This window comes from Gymnoscopelus braueri (genome assembly GCF_963280865.1).
Source record: "Gymnoscopelus braueri genome assembly, chromosome: 1".
NCBI classification, from domain to species: Eukaryota; Metazoa; Chordata; class Actinopteri; order Myctophiformes; family Myctophidae; genus Gymnoscopelus; species Gymnoscopelus braueri.
This window is the reverse complement of record NC_137603.1, coordinates 16,797,782-16,820,281: the sequence shown is the minus strand read 5'-3', so window position 1 is coordinate 16,820,281 and position 22,500 is coordinate 16,797,782. Positions and strand designations below refer to the sequence as shown.

General features: G+C 43.9%; 1 protein-coding gene across 1 annotated transcript in view; it reads left to right on the top strand.

Annotated features, from left to right (window-relative positions):
* The window catches only part of fbn1 (fibrillin 1), a 109,545-nt gene that overhangs the window by 26,489 nt on the left and 60,556 nt on the right, over nucleotides 1-22,500 (top strand). The window contains 6 exon segments of the mRNA XM_080439246.1: nucleotides 1-74; nucleotides 210-500; nucleotides 21,018-21,167; nucleotides 21,258-21,383; nucleotides 21,568-21,693; nucleotides 21,925-22,047. The exon segment at nucleotides 1-74 is cut by the window's left edge and continues 82 nt beyond it. Of these exon segments, the coding sequence (XP_080295372.1) occupies nucleotides 1-74; nucleotides 210-500; nucleotides 21,018-21,167; nucleotides 21,258-21,383; nucleotides 21,568-21,693; nucleotides 21,925-22,047 (890 nt within the window).

Sequence of the window (22,500 nt, the reverse complement as noted above, 5' to 3'; positions counted from 1 at the left end):
GTGCTGCTGTGACAGCGGCCGCTGCTGGTCCGATGGCAGCGCGGCCCCTGAGATGTGCCCCATCCGCGGAACAGGTGGGAGAAGTCACGCTCGCGTCACGGCACCGATCAAGTCTGTAGATATCTCATGTATTGTACACATGTAGCCTATGTGAGTGCGTGTCCCAAATACACAGTTAGTTTAACGATCTTTTTACACTCTGTCTGCAGAGGAGTACCAGAAGATATGCTCAGCACTCCAGATTCCCGGTCAGGGCCCTGGGGGCGTCGGCCCTGGGGGCGTCGGCCCTGGGATCTACCCAGGTGTGTTTCCTGGTCAAACCGGACCAGGACATGGTCCCGGACCCTACCCCGGGCAAGGTCCCGGGCAAATTCCAGGGCACGGTAATGGCCAATATCCTGGCCACGGTAATGGCCAATGGCCCGGGCACGGTAATGGACAATTTCCCGGGAACGGCAATGGCCAATATCCAGTACCCATACAGCCCTATCCTGGACCAGGTATGTTGCTTCCTGATGTCTTTACGTGTTTTCAAATGTTTGATGTAAACATGGGTAACATACTTCAATAGTTCATGAGTTCATTATAAAGCATCAGATTGTATCATAAGCACACTGTAAGCATTATATTATAAGCTTAATAATTGCATCATAACATGTATTAATACTTTATGAAATATTATGAGACCAGTATGTGGGTCATGAGGCAGTCATAAGACATTTTTCTGCCTTTATTGATAGGAAAGCTCAGTGGCCTTGTGGTTAGAGTGTCCGCCCTGAGTCTGGGAGGTCGGGCTTCGATCCCCGGCCAGGTCATACCAAAGACTCTAATAATGGGACCCAATGCCTCCCTGCTTGGCACTCAGCATCAAGGGTTGGATACTAGCGTCATGTCCAGGGGATGTACTTGTACATCAAGCTGCCTCACGCTAAGGAAACAGGAGATAGGCTCCTGCCCTATGGGCCTCAGGGCTCGGCAAGGCTTACTTACTACTTACTTATTGATATGAAAGTAGGCTGACAGGAAATGGGGAGAGAGATGGGGGGGGGGGGTAACACACAGCAAGGGTCGTCGGGATCGGGAGTTGAACCCACGACACACTGTCAAGCTGGATTGCCAGCATATGTGGTATACGCCTGCACCGCTAGGCCAGCGGGCGGCCGAATGTTGTGATGTCAGGGCTCTCAATGCTACACATTAGGGGTGTGCCGATATATCGTCCCGCGATATATCGCGATACGTTTTCGTGACGATATGTATCGTTCTGGGAGAAAAAAAATATCGTTTTGAGAAAAATAATTTTTACAAAAATAATAATCAGGCATGCAAACAGCCCCGATGTGAAGAGGGTGACAACATGTTTTTTTTCGGGTCAGTTGTCACACTATTGCCCTATTTGGATTCAAAACGGCTATTGTAGTTGAAAAGCTACAAGTTTGCATGTCTGAATAATGCAAAAACAGAATTATTTGTTTGCATTTGCTTTTTTTCCTCCCCCATATATTTTCATAATAAAAAAGTGCGCATCGTATCGTATCGAAATCGTATCGAAGTTGTGAGCCCAATATCGTATCGTATCGTTTCGTGAAATTAGTGTATCGGCACACCCCTACTACACATTGGGGAGGAGGAGGGGCGCGGGGCGGGGCGGGGGCTGACGGACAGATCGGTGAACCAATAGGATCCGCCGGTATTTTTCTCCGGAGATTTTGAACCCGCCCGTCTAGACATGATATCAGACACGCTAGGGCAGTCTAGTCATATATGCTCCCTGGAGGATGAACCCGATGGATATTGGTGACCTCATGGCCTTTCCTCTAATCTAGCACAACCCATAGGCAAGATCTTCCAATTGCACACTAAGGGCCCTATTTTGGGCGGAAGTTGCTATACTCTCTATTTGGGGATTTAGTATGGCGCAGGGGGCGTTCCCGTACAAAAGTTGCTATCTTCCGACACCAGCCTTATCCCTAAAACACCTGCGCATCCCGTTACATTATGCATAGGTGTGGTTTGGGCGTTACATTAATAAAACCAATCACTGTGCCAGATGCCATTGCCTTTAAGAGAAGGCATGCGCAAGCCGCTATCCCCAGTGCAATCTTACGCTCTCTGCCCTTGGAAGAGCGACGTTGCCTTGGAATAAAATTATATTTGATACACAGAATTATCACTCACACATTGCTGGTTATAGAGAAATTTAAATTACAGCAATCGCTTGTGTTCTGGATTAATTAAACAAAATGGTCTGATGTGGTTATAGCAAACGCAGATCAAAAAACATTGTATTTGTCTTTGATAAGCTTAACTGGCAACTGCTGATAAAAAAACACAATTTATTGACACAAGGAATTAACAGTCACACTTATGTGGATTACAGTAAAAATGTTATGACAATCACTTAATTCAGACGTGCCGCTGTTTAGCTCTGCAGCCGCACTGAGGCGTTGTCAGCTACGTAAGCCTTTGATTGCCTTTCAATAAAACCATATTTGATAGACATAAGTATCACCTTACTGATCATAGAGAATGATTGTAATCTGTTCTTTATTTCCTGCGCAATGGATTAATAAAACTGAAGTGTGTGATTTGGAGCGAATGCCATTGCCCAGCACAAATTCCTTCCTTCTTCCTTATGGACTATCATCTTATATAAACACAATTGACACAAGGAATTGACACTGTCACTTCTGCTGATTATAGGAACATTTGAGAGGCAGACCTCTGAATATTGTGCCGTTGTGCGCCCGACTCCCGACATGGCCATTGCAGGCGCGCTCTACCAAACAAATTTGGCATAGCGGGTGTTTTTAGAATCCGCTATGCACTTTCCCAAACGTGTGTGGGCAAGATAGCAATTTTAGGGATAGTGTAACAACACGCCCACGGGCACACCTCCAGGCATAAAAAACAGAGTCGGCGTAATGTATAGCGGGTAGTGCGGCCGTAAGATACCGTTTAGGGACAGCGCCAGCTGCCTTGTGCGTAATTCACGGGTAGCGGGTAGTGCCAAGCGATAGTGCAGGACGGAAGATAGGGCCTTAAATCTCAAAATCTAATGGGCAGATTGTCATGAAACGGAATTCACTCTGCAAAGATTAATCCTACTGACTTTGATGAAGGCCCAGTGGCTTTCCTTTAGACCCACCCTTTAGGTGAAATGTTCCACTTGCTCACAAGTTATCTAAAAATCTAATGGGCAGATTACCATGAAACTTGCGGAGTACATTCATCCTTCTACCTATCCTCTGATTTTGGTGACCCCATCGCTTTTCCTTTAGCGCCACGTTTAGGCACATTTCCAGTTGAGTGTTGGAAAGTAATGAGAGTAAAGTAATGAAAAAAGTAATAATCCAGTAACGAGTAATAACAAATTACTTTCACGTTTTGAGTAATCTTCTTCTTATATTAAATTGGCTTAGGTCTGGCCACCCGGCGGGAAGGCCGGCGGAACACGCCGTCACGCTCATGTCACTATGACTCAGCTATAACCATACAAGGAGTTCCCAATGCAGCTACGCCCAAATATGGAGTGTGTTGTCTAACCTCAATGTGTGGGCATGGCATCAGGCGGAAACAAATCAGTCAGCTCCATATATGGGCACAAAAGGGGGCATGCCCATATATGGGCATATACTGATGACATCAGCCCATATGGACATAAAAGGGACAATGACTGACAGATACAGAGATCTCCATATATGGGCATATTGGTCGGATTGGCTGTGTGATGTTGGTGTGAGGGCCGCATGCGCCTCAAACCTCTAGTAATATTACAGTTACTATTTATTCCCAAAAGTAGCTCATTACTATTTTCAGGAGCCTTGGTGAGCCTACTTTCATTCCGTGATAGACAGTGTGTTGTTTTTGGTCGGTACCCAGCTAGGTAGACTGAGATCAAGTTGCTTTGCAGGTTGCTGATCCGGTCTGGGTTTAGAGCGGATACAATACGATGCATGCATGTATGTATGTATGTGTGTGTGCAAATTATCAGATGCATAAGGGCGGGCTTAAACTGGATATAACTGGTTCTTAATTAGTGCGAGACCCGCGAGTTCGCTTGAGAAATGAAAACACTGCCAGCATAGGCTGCAGTAAAGACAGGAAAAACTGCTAGTGTTGTAGGCTACATGAAAAGTCATAATTTTGAGTTGAAAGGATGCAATTACTAATTGTGTGGGGTGTAATTTACAAGTTACTTTTGGCAGGGAGTAATAAGTAAAGTAATAATAGTAATGAGTAATACAGTATATTACTTTTTTGAGTAATGAGCCCAACACTAAGGAGCAGTACAGACTCTAGGGGCTACTAGCAAGGCTTTGAGACTTATATTGAGATTATATCTCATTTTCTTCTTACAATTTAAGCATTTAGCATGCTGAGCGACTTACAAAGATCAAAGTAAGTGTCATGAACCCTTGTCAACAAACAAGAATGTAAATGGTCAAGTAGGTAGAGTGTAAAGAAATCAATGAAGTGCTACAAAGTCAGGCCTATTTAAAATAGTCATATTTATGAGATATTATGTTACACATAATATAATTACTTCTTGAGTTCTTGACAAGTTACAGTACAAATAATGGTATTATAATACATAATACATTAAAACAATGGTCCATAAATACATGACTTAATAACCTCATTACCATTATGATACCAGATTAAAGATATCATTATATCTTTTTATCTTTTTTTGGTTTGGTTTAAAGGGCTTGGAATGTCTTATGACAAAAAACTCAGGGTTACGGATGTAACCCCGGTTTCTTTAGAATTCGGAGTAACATACTCACTATGGGATATCAGCGCCCCCTGGCGTTGATGCAGAGCTACATACCATAAACTCCCGGGCCATTCATTGGCTGAGAAGGGTATGTCACGTGTCCGGTAGACCGGAAGAGGTATAAAACCTCTTTCGTGACGTGGCTCATCCTCTTTAACACGCTCTCTGCATGCAGATGCACACAAACAGGGGTGTTAGGTGAGTATGTTACTCCGAATTCTAAAGAAACCGGGGTTACATCCGTAACCCTGAGTTTCTTGTCTAATTCTCCGTAACATACTCACTATGGGATACATAAACCCCCCTGGGGCTTATAGCCATACCGAATCTCAGGTCCGCACGCCCCCTAGCCATAAGGCCCCGTCCCCATGGACGTGACCTTCGGCCTCACGGGCGCCCCAGCCCTCCGGGCCGGGGTGCGGTATATAATTGAAAGAAAAGGACCCTGACAGACCAAGTCTGCCTATTCATCTAATGAACAGACACAAGTCTGACCCATAAGTGAAAACAAGGAAACAGGGCCTCCTCCCCTGGAAACCTACCAACGGTGGTTCCGAGGGGACTCAAGAGAAGGAAGGTAGAGAAGGGAAAAAAGGCGGGTTACACAAAAGACCTGCCTAACCTCCCCTACCCTAACTAGAGACAGCCGCTATGTCCAGTACAGCGTGCGCCACTGATGCCGCTGCCACATCCAGGCTGTAGAAGGCCGCAAAAGTCGATGGAGACGACCAGTTTGCGGCCGCGCACACCTCCTGGACCGACATTTCCCTGGAGAGGGCCCAGGCAGTAGCCACGCCTCTAGTAGAGTGAGCCTTCAGTCCTTCTGGAACTGGAGCGCCACTACTGACGTAGGCCAGCCTAATGGCATCCAAACTCCATCTAGAAAGCGTCGCCTTGATGTATTGGGGGTTCCGGTGACGTCATGGCCAAGACAGACGCTTGAATCTCAAGCTCCGCCGAGCCCTTCTAAAATAGCCCTATAAAGTATGTAAAAACTAACAAATGATGAAGGAAACGTATTGACATGGTCACTAAAGAATGTTGGGAGATAAGAAATCGAAGAAGACGGATTCTAGCAGTGGAAACAAGGAAGAGACAGGACCGCGTCCAAACACAAGGCAGCTAAAGCTAACTCAGCTAAAGCTAACAGGACCAACGCAAGCCATGGCTGCCGGCGGTATCGGTGGGGAGTCTGAGATGCTAACGGAGATAAGAAAGCTCCGACAGGAGAATAATGACAATTATAAGGATACAAAAACCTCGCTGAACAGACTGGAGGCCTCCATGGCTGAAATAAAACAACGGATGGATAAGTTGGACGAGAGAGTCACCGTAGCAGAACAAAGAGTGAGCGATACAGAAGACAGAAGCATGCTACATGGCAGAGCCCTAGCCTACTTGCTGAAGAGAGAGGCTAGCCTGGCTTCTAAATGCGATTCTTTGGAGAATAATCTGCGACGTCACAATTTAAGACTGTACGGGGTAAAGGAGGGTGCAGAAAAGGATGATATGGCTGGCTTTATTAAGGATTTCCTGATTGCTAATTTGGATTTGGAAGAGGAGCTAGTCGTACGGGTGGTTAGGGCCCATCGCTCGGCCGGCCCCAAACCAAGAGATTCGTCTGCACCACCGAGGTCCATAATTGTGCGATTCCTAGACCAAGGCGTGAAACAAACAATCTTGCAACAAGCGTGGTCACAAGGGAACATCGAGTTTGAGGGGAAAAGAGTCTTTTTTGATAATGACTACTCACAAAACCTACAAAGAAAGAGGAAAAGTGTGTGGGAAGTGATTAAAAAACTGAAAGACAAGAACATTAAAGCCAAGACAATCTATCCGGCCCAAATAAAGATCTTTTTGGACACCGGAGAGAAGGTCTTCCCCTCTTTACTGGATGCGCAAGCCACGCTGGAGAAGATTGGAATTGACATCGATGTGGAGGAACGAGATCTACTCGACAGAGTGCTGCTGCCAAGGGACGGATGGAAGACGCAAAGAGAGAAAAAGAAAGGCAGCGCGCTGAATCTGGTGGATGTCGAATCCCTCATTCATGAAGACGCAGACGGACAATCAAAGTAATCAACAACATTGCATCTCATCTGTGGACATTAAAAAGGACCTTGAGTTAACTGGCGAGACTGAATCTCATCCGTGAACATCTAGGAGGACAGTAAGTTATCTGATCGGACACTGATAAAATTGGATCATTTGTTAGTAGTAGGAGGACTTAAGTGAAAAGTAACGTAAAGGGCACAGTTTAACATAGGACATGGGGGTGGGGGGAATACTCTGCTTTTTCGGGGGGGGGGGGGGAGGGTTGGTAGGCTGGCAGATGAAAGTGCATTTATACTGAAGTTTGACTTTAAGGCTGTTTCTTTTTCATTTCTTATTGTGTGCATATATGTATATAGGTAGGTGTATAAGTAGGTATATGCACTATTTTATTTTTATTTTTATTTTAAATTTACAGCTGTACCTGCCGGGTGAAGGGGGGCCTAATATAAGTATGTCTAGTCTTAAGGTTTGTTTAAATTTTGGTTGTGCCTTCCAGAGGGGGAGGGAGGGGGATAGGGGTGACAATAGAGAGCAAATGAAGAGCATGCAAAAAGGTTAGCCTGTGTTTTAGGTCTCCTTCAGGGTGGGGGGGGGGGGGGGGCGGGTGGCAGAGGAAAGTGTGTTTATACTGAAACCTGACTTCGTGGTTATTTTATTATTTTATTTTTATTTGTTTATTCTTCATTCCTAAAATTTTTGCACATGCCAAGACAGAGGGGGGGGGGTGGGTAGGTAGGATCCTACATGTTTAAATGTGATCGCTTGGACCCCGTTATGGGTTATTGGACTGAATTTTGTTGTGCTGTTGTGGTGGGGTTTATATACATAATGGTTTTGCCTCCCGGGGGAGGGGGGGAATGTGGAGCGGTGGGGGTTGGGAGAGGGACTTTTACATTTAGGTTTGATCATGTGGACCCATATAGGTAATTGGGGCCCCCCTGGTATCAGGGACGGTGTCTTTATTTATTTTTTGCGTTGTTGTGTTGTTTGATATTGTAGTGGGGAGGCTGTGGCCGGGGTGGTTGGTCGGCATGTCCGTTGGGCTTGTCGATCTGCTATTTTCGGCCGGGGCTTTCCCCGCAGTGCTGACACGCAATCTTGATGGTTAAATTAGAGTTATTTTTATTAGGGTCTTGTCTCCCAGAGAGGGGGGGGGGAGCAGGTGAGGGGGTGAATATATTTCAGTTTGGCTTCGGGGCTATTTTATTTGCTTAATTTCTACATTTGACCACTTCTGTAGTCTGTACATGTGGGGAAAGGGTTGGGGGGAGAGGGCCCATTCGGATCCCATGTGGGTTACTGGAGTCCCTTAGGGTCCAGTGCTAATATATTTTTCTGCTTTGTACTATGGGGTGGGGGGCTTTGGTGGGGGGGGGTTGATCGGTGGGCCCGTGGCGTGTCGTGGCCTGGTGCGTTGTGGGCCCGCCGGCCCGCCCTTCTCGGCCGGAGCCTTTTCATCCATGCTGATGTTGGGGTCTGATGGGTTATTTTTCACTTTCAACTTATAGTTTGTACATAAGGGGGACAGATGAGGGAGTGTATATATTGAAGCATGGCGTGGAAGCTAGTATATTATTTGTATTTCGACATCATATCATCTCTATACCTGCCGGACAAGGGGGTGGGGGGGGGCTATATATTTAAGTTGAATTTAGAGCCTACTAGGGTTGGCCCTTCAAGAGGGTGGGGGGGGGGCGAGAGGGAGTGGAGTGTTCCTCACTTCCCCTAATTTTCACTTGATTTGAAGGGGCTTTGGTGGGAGGGGAGGGTGGAAGCATGCTCTAGGAGTAATGCAAACTAAGCAACGCGACAAGGGGGACATGGGGTGGAGTTCCGTTGCATCTGCACTTTGTGCAACCTTTTCAGGGGGTGAAAGCCCTCTGCCCAGGATGCTCCATGGGTGGTTTTTGTTGTGTGTTTTTTGTTTTTGGAAGGAGCGTCCTATGGGTTTTTTCGAGGCCTTCTATTTTAAGAGGCCTCTTCTCTATGTTTTGTGTTTTCAATTTTGTTTTATGTTTTTCGGCAAACTTTTGAGGACAGGACAGATACTTGGAACCGATCTTATTTTTTATGCATGGCAAAGCAAGATGGTCGGATATGAAGGGGATTGTGTAGAATATACCAGGGTGTTAATTAGGATAAATAAGACAAAATATGAGTAATTTGAATTTTATTACATACAATGTAAAAGGGATTAATAACCCCATAAAAAGAAAGAAAATTCTTAGTCAGCTGAAGAGACTAAATTGTTCAATAGCGTTGCTACAGGAGACACATTTAGACGACAAAGAACACCAGAAACTAAAAAGGGAATGGGTTGGTCAGGTTTTTAGTGCATCATATGATAAAGGGAAAAAAAGGGGAGTGGCAATATTGTGTCATAAAGCGGTGTGTTTTGTACCAGAAAAAATATATGATGATAAAAAAGGCCGGGTCATTTTGGTGGTTGGTACAATAGGGGATACATATCTGACTATTTTGAATTTATATGCTCCAAACGAAGAAGACCCCAGCTTCTTCAGGGATGTTGCGTCACTGCTGGCTGACAATGCGAAAGGAATGATTATTTCAGGAGGCGACTACAACGCAGTCGTGAATCAGCAGATTGATAAGAAGCCATCGGTGGTCAGCCCAAAATCACAAAAAACAGCAGCTCTGTGTGGCATGATGGAGGAATTGGGGCTAGTAGACATTTGGCGACTGAAACATCCAAGGGAGAGGGATTTTACTTTTTTTTCCAGGGTACATGGTAGTCACTCCCGTATCGACATGTTCTGTGTCTCTAAACAGGATGCACATAAAGTAATGAGCTGTCATATTGAACCCATAACTATCTCAGACCATAGCCCAGTGGTAATGTCCGTGAATGTGGACTCAGGTGCGCGCCCTAGATACTGGAGACTTAATGTTTCCTTATTGAACAATCCTGAGGTGGTTCAAAAAATTAAAGAGGAAATACAAAATTACTTGGAACTAAACGATAATGGAGAAGTCTCCCCGTCCATTTTGTGGGGGGCGGCAAAAGCGGTAATAAGAGGTAAGATAATTGCCATCTCCTCGGGCCTAAAAAAGGAAAGAGAGAAAAAACAAGTACAAATATAGCTGCAAGCAGCGATAACACGGGGCCAGTGAAAGAGAGAGACATGGAGACTGAATAGATTGAAGAGAGAGAGAGAGAGAGAGACAAGGAAACGTGAGATGGAGAGAGAGAGAGAGACAGACATGGAAACTAGAGGGATAGACACACACATGGAAACTGGAGAGAGAGAGAGAGAGAGAGAGATGGAAACTGAATAGATTGAAGAGAGAGAGAGAGAGACATGCAACTGGAGAGAGAGAGACATGGAAACTGAAGAGAGAGAGACAGATCATCATGATCGCCTCAACACATCGTCGGGGACAGGGATCGAACCGGTGACCTCCGGACTCATAGGCTGCCTTTCTTCTCATTGAGCTAGAGATATGATAGTCCTGGTAGTGTCTGTTGATATATATAAGTCTTTCCGTCCCTGACGGACCAGGCCTTTGTTTCGCTAACTACTCTAGATCACTGGTTCCCTAACCATCTACCGATAGAGAAATTGTATGTCTCCTCGGAACAGAAACCATTGAAAATAGCCAATCTACAAGCTCACAAAATGTTGCTATCTGAAAGGTTGTAAGATTGTTGATCGGCTATTTTCACTGGTTTCTGTTCCGAGGAGACGCGTAAGTCTAAGGAGAGAGAGAGAGAGAGAGAGAGAGAGAGAGAGAGAGAGAGAGAGAGAGAGAGAGAGAGAGAGAGAGAGAGAGAGAGAGAGAGAGAGAGAGAGATGGAAACGGAATAGATTGGAGAGAGAGAGAGAGAAAGACAGACATGGAAACGGATTAGATTGGAGAGAGAGAGAGAGAGAGAGAAAGACATGGAAACGGAATAGATTGAAGAGAGAGAGAGAGAGAGAGAGAGAGAGAGACATGGAAACGGAATAGATTGAAGAGAGAGAGAGAGACAAGGAAACGGAATAGATTGAAGAGAAAGAGAGAGAAACGGAATAGATTGAAGAGAAAGAGAGAGAGAGAGACATGGAAACGGAATAGATTGAAGAGAGAGAGAGAGAGAGATGGAAGCAGAATGGATTGATTGGACGTCTCAACCTATTGCCATTAACAGGAATCGAACCCTCAACCTTCGGATTGACAGGCTGCAACACTACCTATAGTGCTATAGCTTTGTCCAGGCTGAGGTTGTCTGTTGAAGATAAAAGTGAACCAGTGAAAGCAGCCGATCTACAAGCTCAGAAACACGTTGCTATCTGAAAAGTTTTGAGATTGTAGATCGGCTATTTTCAGAATGAAGTATGTCATACATTGCAAAAACATACCCTCTCAAATAAGCATTTCATGTTATCTTTACCGTTTGCACATGTATTCATTGATACAGTCATGTTTTTTGCAATTCAACTTAAATGAGTCTGCATCAAGTGAGGCTTGAACCGGCAACCTTGCGGTCATGAGGCACTCACTTAAGGGAGAAGCCATTGGACCAACAGACAAGATCTGTGAAAAAAGAGATCACAAAGATGATACAGTTTCACGCAAATAGCTGAAAAATCCTGGGTTTAAGTGTTTTTCAAACTGCTCAAAATTGCGGACAATCTAAGGGCGGAGCTTACTGGTCAACGTGATACATGTGTTCCTCATGAGTCAAGGCACATGTGTAAGTTTCAAAGAAATTGACTAAAGTACTACCTTTTATCAACATGGATGCAATGCAACCAGTTGATTTCACATGAAAATATTTTTGCATTTCATCTAGACGACACAAATGAATTGTAGTATTATAATTAGACTTATACCATTTTAACAAATGAGCATTTTAAACCCTCACTAACACTAACCTCAGTAAAACAACGCCTAAGTCTATCCTCAAGAAACACTATGTGAAAGCCAAATCATGATCACCTCAATACATTGTCGGGGACAGGGATCGAACTAGTGACCTACGGACTCACAGGCTGCCTCTCTTCTCATTGAGCTAGATATATGACCTCCCTAACAGTATCTGTTGACATCTATAATTATTTCCGTCCATTATGAACCAAGCCTCTGTGTCCCGAACTACTCTAGATCACTGGTTCACAAACCATTTAGCAATAAAGATTTTTTTTGTCTCCTTAGAACGAACTAGTGAAAGTAGCCGATCTACAAGATGTTGTTTGATTGTAGATCGGCTATTTTCACAATGAAGTATGTCACACATTATAAAAACATACTCTCAAATAAGCATTTCATGTTATCTTAAAAAATTGCACATGCATTATTTGATGCAGTCATGTTTTGTGCGATGCAATTGTAAAGTGGAATGACCCACCTACCAGAGCCAGATAGACAGACAGAGTGAGAGAAACAGACAGCTCAACCTATTGCCATTGACAGGAATCAAACTCTCAACCTTCAGACTCACAGGCTGAGACACTACCTGTAGTGCTATAGCTTCATCCAGGCTGTAGTTGTCTGTTGAAGATCATAAACTTTTGCCTTCTGTCATGAACCAAGACCCTGTTTCACTAACACTAAGATCACTCGTTCACAAACCATTTACCAATAGAGAAATTGTATGTCTCCTCGAAACCAAACCAGTGAAAGCAGCCGATCTACAAGCTCACAAAACGTTGCTATCTGAAAAGTTGTGAGATTGTAGATCGGCTATTTTCACAATGAAGTACGTCATACATTGAAAAAACATACTCTCAAATAAGCATTTCATGTTATCTTTACCGTTTGCACATGTATTCATTGATACAGTCATGTTTTTTGCAATTCAACTTAAATGAGTCTGCATCAAGTGAGGCTTGAACTGGCAACCTTCAGGTTCTGAGGCACACGTTTAAGGGAGAAGCCATTGGACCAACAGACAAGTACTTGTGAAAAAGGAGATCACTCAGATGATACAGTTTCACGCAAATAGCTGAAAAATCCTGGGTTTAAGTGTTTTTCAAACTGCTCAAAATTGCGGACAATCTAAGGGCGGAGCTTACTGGTCAACGTGATACATGTGTTCCTCATGAGTCAAGGCACATGTGTAAGCAGGTTTAATGGCTGTCGGCCAAACGAGGCATGACTTTTGCCTGTTTAAAGTTTGCATTTTCAAAAAATCGCTATAGCGCCCCCCTTTGACCAATTGGAGTAAGATTGGTTTCAGTGATATTTGGAATGACCCTCAACATTACCGCAAAGTTTCAAAGAAATGTGAGTCTGCATGTATGTGTTAGGGGCAGATGAATAATTGTCATAAAACTGCAATATTCATTGGCTCATTAAAGCTTCATTTTTTCACTTATGGAAAATCTTTTGCACATGTTTGTCGGCATAGGTCCAAAATTCATGTGTAAAACGTTTCGTGCAGATTACTAAAAAATCCCAGGAGGAGATAGGTTTTAACTGTTTTTCATATAATTCAAAATGGTGGGAGATCTAAAGGTCAGAGGTCAAAAGTCAGAGTGTGAAAGTTGTTGATCATGAGTAGACGCATATGTATATTGAAGTTTCATGGCTGTAGGTCAAACAGGGCATGAGTTGTACCTGTTCAAAGTTGGCATTTTGCTATAGCGCCACCTTTTGACGAAAGATTGTGAGAATTATTTCTTGAAAGTTTTTCATGACCATCTACCATATGGCCAAGTTTCGTAAAAAGCGTATGCACGGTTCAGCCAGAACTGCCAAAAGTGGCAGAAGAAAAAAGAGGGGAACATTAAGACAGGTCCAGAGCTGAGCTCTGGCCCCGTAATGACCCACCTACCAGAGCCAGATAGACAGAGTGAGAGAAACAGACAGCTCAACCTATTGCCATTGACAGGAATCAAACTCTCAACCTTCAGACTCACAGGCTGAGACACTACCTGTAGTGCTATAGCTTCATCCAGGCTGAAGTTGTCTGTTGAAGATCATAAACTTTTGCCTTCTGTCATGAACCAAGCCCCTGTTTCACTAACACTAAGATCACTCGTTCACAAACCATTTACCAATAGAGAAATTGTATGTCTCCTCGAAACCGAAACCAGTGAAAGCAGCCGATCTACAAGCTCACAAAACGTTGCTATCTGAAAAGTTGTGAGATTGTAGATCGGCTATTTTCACAATGAAGTACGTCATACATTGAAAAAACATACTCTCAAATAAGCATTTCATGTTATCTTTACCGTTTGCACATGTATTCATTGATACAGTCATGTTTTTTGCAATTTAACTTAAATGAGTCTGCATCATGTGAGGCTTGAACTGGCAACCTTCAGGTTGTGAGGCACACGTTTAAGGGAGAAGCCATTGGACCAACAGACAAGAACCTGTGAAAAAGGAGATCACACAGATGATACAGTTTCACGCAAATAGCTGAAAAATCCTGGGTTTAAGTGTTTTTCAAACTGCTCAAAATTGCGGACAATCTAAGGGCGGAGCTTACTGGTCAACGTGATACATGTGTTCCTCATGAGTCAAGGCACATGTGTAAGCAGGTTTAATGGCTGTCGGCCAAACGAGGCATGACTTTTGCCTGTTTAAAGTTTGCACTTTCAAAAAATCGCTATAGCGCCCCCCTTTGACCAATTGGAGTAAGATTGGTTTCAGTAATATTTGGAATGACCCTCAACATTAACGCAAAGTTTCAAAGAAATGTGAGTCTGCATGTATGTGTTAGGGGCAGATGAATAATTGTCATAAAACTGCAATATTCATTGGCTCATTAAAGCTTCATTTTTTCACTTATGGAAAATCTTTTGCATCAGTTTGTCGGCATAGGTCCAAAGTTCATGTGTAAAACGTTTCGTGCAGATTACTCAAAAATCCCAGGAGGAGATAGGTTTTAACTGTTTTTCATATAATTCAAAATGGTGGGAGATCTAAAGGTCAGAGGTCAAAAGTCAGAGGGTTAAAGTTGTTCATCATGAGTAGACGCATGTGTGTATTGAAGTTTTATGGCTGTAGGTCAAACAGGGCATGAGTTGTACCTGTTCAAAGTTGGCATTTTCAATTGAGTGCTATAGCGCCACCTTTTGACGAAAGATTGTGAGATTTATTTCTTGATAGTTTTTCATGACCATCTACCATATGGCCAAGTTTCGTAAAAAGCGTATGCAAAAAGTGGGAGAAGAAAAAAGAGGGGAACATTAAAACAGGTCCAGAGCTGAGAGCTCTGGCCCCGTAATTGGAAAATAGTATAAAAAAATTGGAAAGGGAACATAAAAATTCAGGCAGTAAGAAGGTTTTGGGAACGCTAGACCAACACAGAAGGGAGCTTAATGATTTACTGACATATAAGGCAGAAGGTGCACTAAGATTCACAAGTCAAAAATATTATGAAGCCGGTAACAGGGCGAGTCGTTTATTAGCATTTCAATTGCGTAAGGCACAGGCAGGAAGGACAGTGTCAAAGGTGGTGGACCCGGGCTCCAACAATTTGGTCTCACATCCTAATGATATTGCAAAGGCTTTTTCTACATTTTACAAAAAATTATATGAAGCTCCAATGGTTGAAAACAGGGAAGATAAAATTAAAGCTCTTATGGAAAAAATCAATTTACCTAAATTAAGCGAAGAAGATTCACAATTTATGGTAGACCCAATTTCAATGGAGGAAATTGAAGAAGTAATAAAAACATTAAAAAATAATAAATCTCCTGGTGTAGACGGATACTCAGGGGAATTTTACAAATGTTTTGGGAAGGAGATCATCCCCCTTTTACAGAGGGTATTTAACTATGCTCTTGGAGAAAAGGACCCCCCTAAATGTTGGTCAGAGGCGATCATTACTGTGATCCATAAGGAAGGCAAGGACCCTACTTTCTGTGCCTCATATAGGCCTATAAGCCTATTATGCAATGATGTGAAGATATTGAGCTCTATCATGGCTAAGAGAATACAGAAGTGCATTACCAAGATAATAAATCCTGATCAGACAGGCTTCATGCCTGGACGACAGGGAATACATAATATTAGGAGAACTTTGAACATAATGTCTATAGCCCGTAGGAGTAAACAAACATCGATGTTGCTTAGTCTGGATGCGGAGAAAGCGTTTGATAGACTAGATTGGCTGTACTTGGAACATGCATTGGGAAAAATGGGATTTCATTCAATTTTTATTGATTGGATTAAGGTTTTGTATTCTGGTCCAGTATCCAAAGTTAGAGTTAACGGTTATACATCTGAACAATTTGGGCTGAGCAGAGGCGCAAGACAGGGTTGCCCACTGTCTCCGTTGCTGTTTGCAATAAATATAGAAGTATTAGCAGAATTAATAAGGGGAAATCCTAACATATCCGGGATATCAAACGGACCTAATCGACATGTCATATCGTTATATGCAGATGATGTCATTTTGTATATCAGTGACCCCTCAAAGTCCATCCCAATAGTCATGGACTGCTTGGATGAGTTTGGGATAGTGTCTGGTTACAAGGTTAATGAAACAAAATCGGAGGCTATGATGCTGGTTGGGGAGTTTCCATCTCATTTGGCGGGGAGGGTCTCATTTAATTGGTCGCCCCATGGTTTCAAGTATTTAGGGATTAAGATAACGTCAGACACCTCAAAATTATATAAAGCAAATTACGGTAAATTAATAGATCAATTAAAATTAGATTTGGCACGGTGGGAGATTCTCCCGCTTTCACTAATTGGTAGAATTGAGACAGTCAGGATGAATATTCTCCCTAGATTATTGTTTCTTTTCCAGGCTTTGCCTGTCCCGATCCCGGCCTCAGTGTTTAAGTCACTAGATAAGATGATGTCGGCTTTCATATGGCAAAAGAGGAAACCAAGGATTAAATGGAAAATGCTAGGCTACCCAAAAGATCAAGGGGGGCTTAATCTTCCAAATTTAAGACATTATTATTGGGCGGCTCAATTGAGTGGACTGGTGGAATGGATAAGACAAGATAAAGATACTAATTGGCTAGATTTGGAGAGAAATTCATGTCCACAGGTACCTCTTGAGTCATTGCCTTCTTTGGAGCTTAAAAAATGGAATAATCTCAAGTTAAATAATGAATGGATGAGTTGCACGTATAAAGTCTGGTCTTTGGTAAGAAAGAAATTGAAGCTGTCCCTATCAATATCGAGAGCCACTAGAATAGATAGGAATGAGGATTTTCTACCAAGCAAACTGGACTCGGGTTTCAGAGTGTGGACGGAGAAAGGTCTTGTTACAATTCACCAGTTGCTTGAGGGGAATTCCATTAAATCGTTTAAACAGTTACAGGATAGATTTGGTTTGGATACAAAAGACTTTTACAAATACTTACAGGTGAGAAGCTATCTGCTGTCACATAAGGATTGGGAAATTTTGAGACAACCACCAACCCCTTTGGAGCTGTTTTTAATTAGGATAACGGAGGACAAAAAAGGGAAAAAAATTATATCTCAAATATACAACTGTTTGCAGTCCATAGTATCAGGGAACACATTAGAGATTAAATCGAAATGGGAACTGGAAATGACAGTGATAATAGAAGATGAGGAGTGGGTAAGGGCTTGTGAAGGAGGTCACAGAATCACAAACAGCCCATTGTGGAAAGAATTCAATTGGAAAACAAAAATGAGATATTTCAGAACTCCCCTCATGGTTTCCAAATTTGATGTAAATACTACAGAATTATGTTGGAGGGACTGCAAGCAGATTGGGGACCATACCCATGTGTTTTGGGATTGCCCTAAATTGGAGAGTTACTGGAAGGGAATACGCACAGAAGTCCAAGCTATTCTTAACATAGACTTACCATTAGACCCAAAAATTTATATTATTGGAGTGGTTCCGGAGGGGCTGGTGGACATACAGAAGGTTTATATCCTACATATTCTTTTGTTGATTGCGAGAAAAATGATTACTCTATCCTGGCTGAAACCTTTACCACCTACGACCAGTCAGTGGCATGAGAGGATATTGAAAATGTTTACTATGGAAAAAATTACTGCAAAGCTCCAGATGAAGTACGATGCGTTTCTAAAAAAGTGGGCCCCAGTTATTGGATACTTTAATCTGCCTATATGAAAGCCTATGTTACTATGTACTATATGTCATGTCATGATATTTTTGTTTTGTTTTATTTCTGTATTTGTTTTTGTGCTGTAACTAGTTATATTTGATCTCCGAGTGAATGTCCTGATATCTAATTATTTAATTATTTAAATCTGATTTAATCTGTTTCTTAATATGTTTGCCGAACTGTCCTGTTTGTTTTTCTTTTATTGTGGTATTTTTCTGTTTTGTCTTTTCTTTCTGTCTTTTTGTGTTTTTATTTTAGTTTATTTGCTTAAAACATTTGTATACTGTGAATATTCTCTGCAGAAAGCAAATAAACGTCTTTGTTCAAAAAAAAAGAAAGCGTCGCCTTAGTCACTGCCTTCCTCCGACCATCTGGGCCAAAGGAGACAAAAAGTTGCGACGACGACCGGCCGACCGCCGTCCTCTGGCAGTAGAGCTTCAACGCCCTCACTGGGCAGAGACAGTGCAGCCGCCTATCCTTTGCAGAAGCGAAAGGAGGCGGATGAAAAACTATCAGCTCAACCGGTGTCTGGGTTACCATTCCGTTCTTGGGAACAAACGCCATGTTGGGCTTAACCAAACCGTGAGGCGTTACGGCAAAGGGGGCATCTGTCCCTCCAAAATGGCGGAGACAGAGGTCCGCTCTTTGACCCAAGTATTTAATGAGACCCTTCAGATTCAGAATGGGTCGTACCCCCCCCCCCTTCTTTTCCACCAGAAAATATTACGAATAGAAAACCAGTTGGTTCCGATTCATAGATAGTTCTCTGACTATGTTACTCTGAACTCTAAGGAAACCGGGGTTACAACGTAGCCTCGAGTTTCTTGACAAATTCTTCGTAACATTCTCACTATGGAGAGAGAGAGAACCCCCTCTCTCAGAGACATGGTTGCCTTATCCTCCGCATGAGAGGAACAACACCGTGTCCGACATAGGAGATTATATGCATAAGAGCACGTGGAAAACACACCAGTACAACCACAATGTGTTGTTGCGGATCAGGGGAGTTGATCAGTACAATCACAGTGTGTCACTGCTGTACTGAAAAACCCTGTACACATACAGTGTAACGCTGATGTACTGGGATAGTAAACAGAAGTATCGGAAGTCATTCTTTAATAGCGCCCATGCTCAAGAGGAAGGAGACTTCCTCCCTCAGAGTATTGGCTGCTATGAACCGGTCTGTGCACCGGTGAGAGTCTGCTAATGTGCTAATGTGCTTTATGTACTTGGAACATGAGTATGAAACAAGAGCAGGCACAGAAACAGTAAACAGCATGAACGTTTTAACATATTCTTATGACAAAAACAACATGTGTCCCAATGGCGCCCGATGAGCCTGTCCAAGGTCTTCAGAAGCCCCCGAGGTTTGCTCGATACACAGAGTGAGAAGGCTAACAAGCTGGTGTTATCCTAGCGAGGCAAGCTAGGCTAGGACAACGCTGTTAACCTGTTGCATGGGTGTTAAGCCAACAAAAACACTGCCTGACTAAGGCGACGTTAACCTAGCGAAGCAGCTAACGTAGCTAGTCTGGGCTAACTCACTCACGAGCTTCTGCCTCGTTCTCCCCTTGCCTATGCTGCCGTCGCCGGAGCCCCTTCGTTGTCTCCTGGCGACGCACCGCTGGCCCGGTACGCTTGCTGTGGCAGCGGAGTAGACGGCTGGGAAGAGGGGGAGGAAGTGCCGCTAGGTAGTTGCACCTGGGTGGTTCCCCCAGACACGGTGCTAGCGGCTGCTGCAGTGCTGCGTAGCACGGCTTGTGTAGCAGCCTGGAGGTGCTGCGAGCGGGGGCTAACGCCGCTCGCAGCCGGGACTGCCGGAGGGCCCATTGTGGACTGTGAGCGCACGTGGTGGGCCCCACCACCCACGTTCCCTGGGCCGGTGTCCATGCGGGGTGTTGCTGGATCCGCGACGACCGGGGACGAGACGTCGCTGCTTCCCGCAGCCAGGGTGCTGCCCTGGCTAAGCGGCTATCGAGGTGCAGCGTGGAGAACAGAGCGCAGTCCTCGCAGCGTCCCGGTGCATCTTGGAAATGCCTCGGCCCTGTAGAGACCGAGGCACGAGATGCAGAAACCATGAGGGTCATCCCCGGCGATCATCAAGCGGCAGAGCAGCAATACGCAGGGACGTGGAACCTCCATCTCGAGCTAACCTGTTAGCTTTCAGCCGCAAGGCTAAGAGCGCGGAAAACTCAAAGGAGGAAAACTTGCTTTAGCAGTAAAAGAAAGAAACAGAAGATAGCCGCGGGAGCGGAAATAATAAAACTTTTTTTTTTTTTAATAGGAGGAAAACCCGTTGGTTAGTACAAGTACCACCGAGTGGGCTAAAGCTGGTTTCTGTCCTGATCAAAGTTACGTTTGTTATTATTAAGGTATGTCTTGAGCTGTTGCATCTGCCATGCAGAGAAGCGAAAGAGAATGAGCCACGTCACGAAAGAGGTTTTATACCTATTCCGGTCTACCGGACACGTGACATACCCTTCTCAGCCAATGAATGGCCCGGGAGTTTATGGTATGTAGCTCTGCATCAACGCCAGGGGGCGCTGATATCCCATAGTGAGTATGTTACGGAGAATTAGACAAGAAACATTATATTATGGCCCAATTATAAAGCTTATAATACGCGTAGAATGCTCTTATAATACAATCATGATGCCGTATACTTGCACAACAATATATAAATTATTGGATTCTCTGTCTGTCTGTCTGTCTGTCTGTCTGTCTGTCTGTCTGTCTGTCTGTCTGTCTGTCTGTCTGTCTGTCTGTCTGTCTGTCTGTCTGTCTGTCTGTCTGTCTGTACGTCTGTGCGTCCTTAGTATATCTTGAGAAATGTAGGCTCCATAGACTGAATGTAGGCCTACTACATTTCATGCAGGTGTCATACAAGGCTTTTTTTTTTACATTGTGAGTAAGCGCCCCAGTCCCCTTATCAACTATATATATATATATATATTTTTTTTTTATATACATTTGTGATTGTTTAGTTCTTTTTTACATTGACTTGTTAGCACATTTCTCCCTAAAGAAGACCATACATTATTACAGATTATTACAACGAGGGACTTCTTTAGTTGCATGGCTAGTGGATGTTTGTGGATATTTAACTATTGCTTTTTTTCTGATCCAAGCACTTTGTCATGTCTGTAAAAAATATTTTTTGCCAGGCTACCCCGTTCTACCCCAGAATATCACGAACATGTGCCAGGCCTACCGCAATCTGTGCCTGAACGGGAGATGTGTCCCCACCTCTGGGAGTGGCTATAACTGTGAATGCAACATGGGCTTTAAGGTTGACGTCAGGGGCGAGTGCATCGGTAAGTGGAGGAGCTCGTTATTTAACAAATCTCAAAATGCACGACACACGAGGAGGAGGAGGAATGATGTACTGTGTGTTTTCTCTTCAGACGATGATGAGTGTGGCAGGGCCAGGGACCCATGTGCACACGGAGAGTGCGTCAACACACCTGGGTCGTACATCTGTCAGTGTCCGGCTGGATTTCAAACCACTGCCACAAGAACAGAGTGTAGAGGTCCGCACACGCACGCACGCGCGCGCACACACACACACACACACACACACACACACACACACACACACACACACACACACACACACACACACACACACACACACACACACACACACACACACACACTCACACTCACTCAAAGAAAGTGGATGTTTACAGTACTTCTCCTGTGTGCTTCTCCCAGATCTGGACGAGTGTGTGGCTAATGGTCGCATCTGCAACAATGGCCGTTGTGTAAACACTGAGGGCAGCTTCCACTGTGTCTGCAATGCTGGGTTCGAGATCTCCACAGATGGCAAGAATTGTCAAGGTCTGTTTAATCTATGTGTCAAGTAATGACGTAGTGTAGCAGAATCACATTTCTAGGATGGTTACCGTAAGTTGGCTAAGAGAAATTATGCCTTTAATAAGTTAACACTGGGGAGATGTTGGTTAGAATCCATGCCAACATGAGGCATGTTTCATTGCAAGAAGTGGAACGAGGGAAGTGCTGTATTTGAGCCAAATTAAAATTGATCAATCTGTTTCTGTTCATCCCCAGACCTGGACGAATGTCTGATCAGGAACATGTGCCTGAATGGGTTGTGTATCAACGAAGATGGGAGCTTCAAATGTATCTGTAAACCTGGCTTCCTCCTGGATGCCAGTGGACGCATGTGTGTCGGTGAGTTCGCTAGTGGTCCCACAGCCACACATTATACTGATTACAGTATCTCTGTTGTATACTTTATAGCATACACTGTATTATCTGCATTCATTAACTCTAACACGGGGCAAAATGTTTGCAAGGCAGATTGTTTTGACCAGCGTGTTCAGCTAGGCAGGGAGGCGGCTACTTTGCTGGCGTGTTTGTGTTTCTATTATGTGCTCCTTAGCGCACAGAGCAAAAATCCCCCTAAAAGCCCTGGAAAAATCCCCAAGCATCCTGGCAGGCCAGCTGGACATGTGGGGAATGGGGGCCCTACTTTTCTGAGAGGCACTACCAGACACCCCGCCCTGAACCTCTTCGTCGGTAGAAACTAATGAGGATTTGCCCTGCCCTTGAATTTAAAGCAGCGTATAAACTGACTCACATATCGAAAGACACAACGATTCCCCAAGAAAAATCTCACTTTTA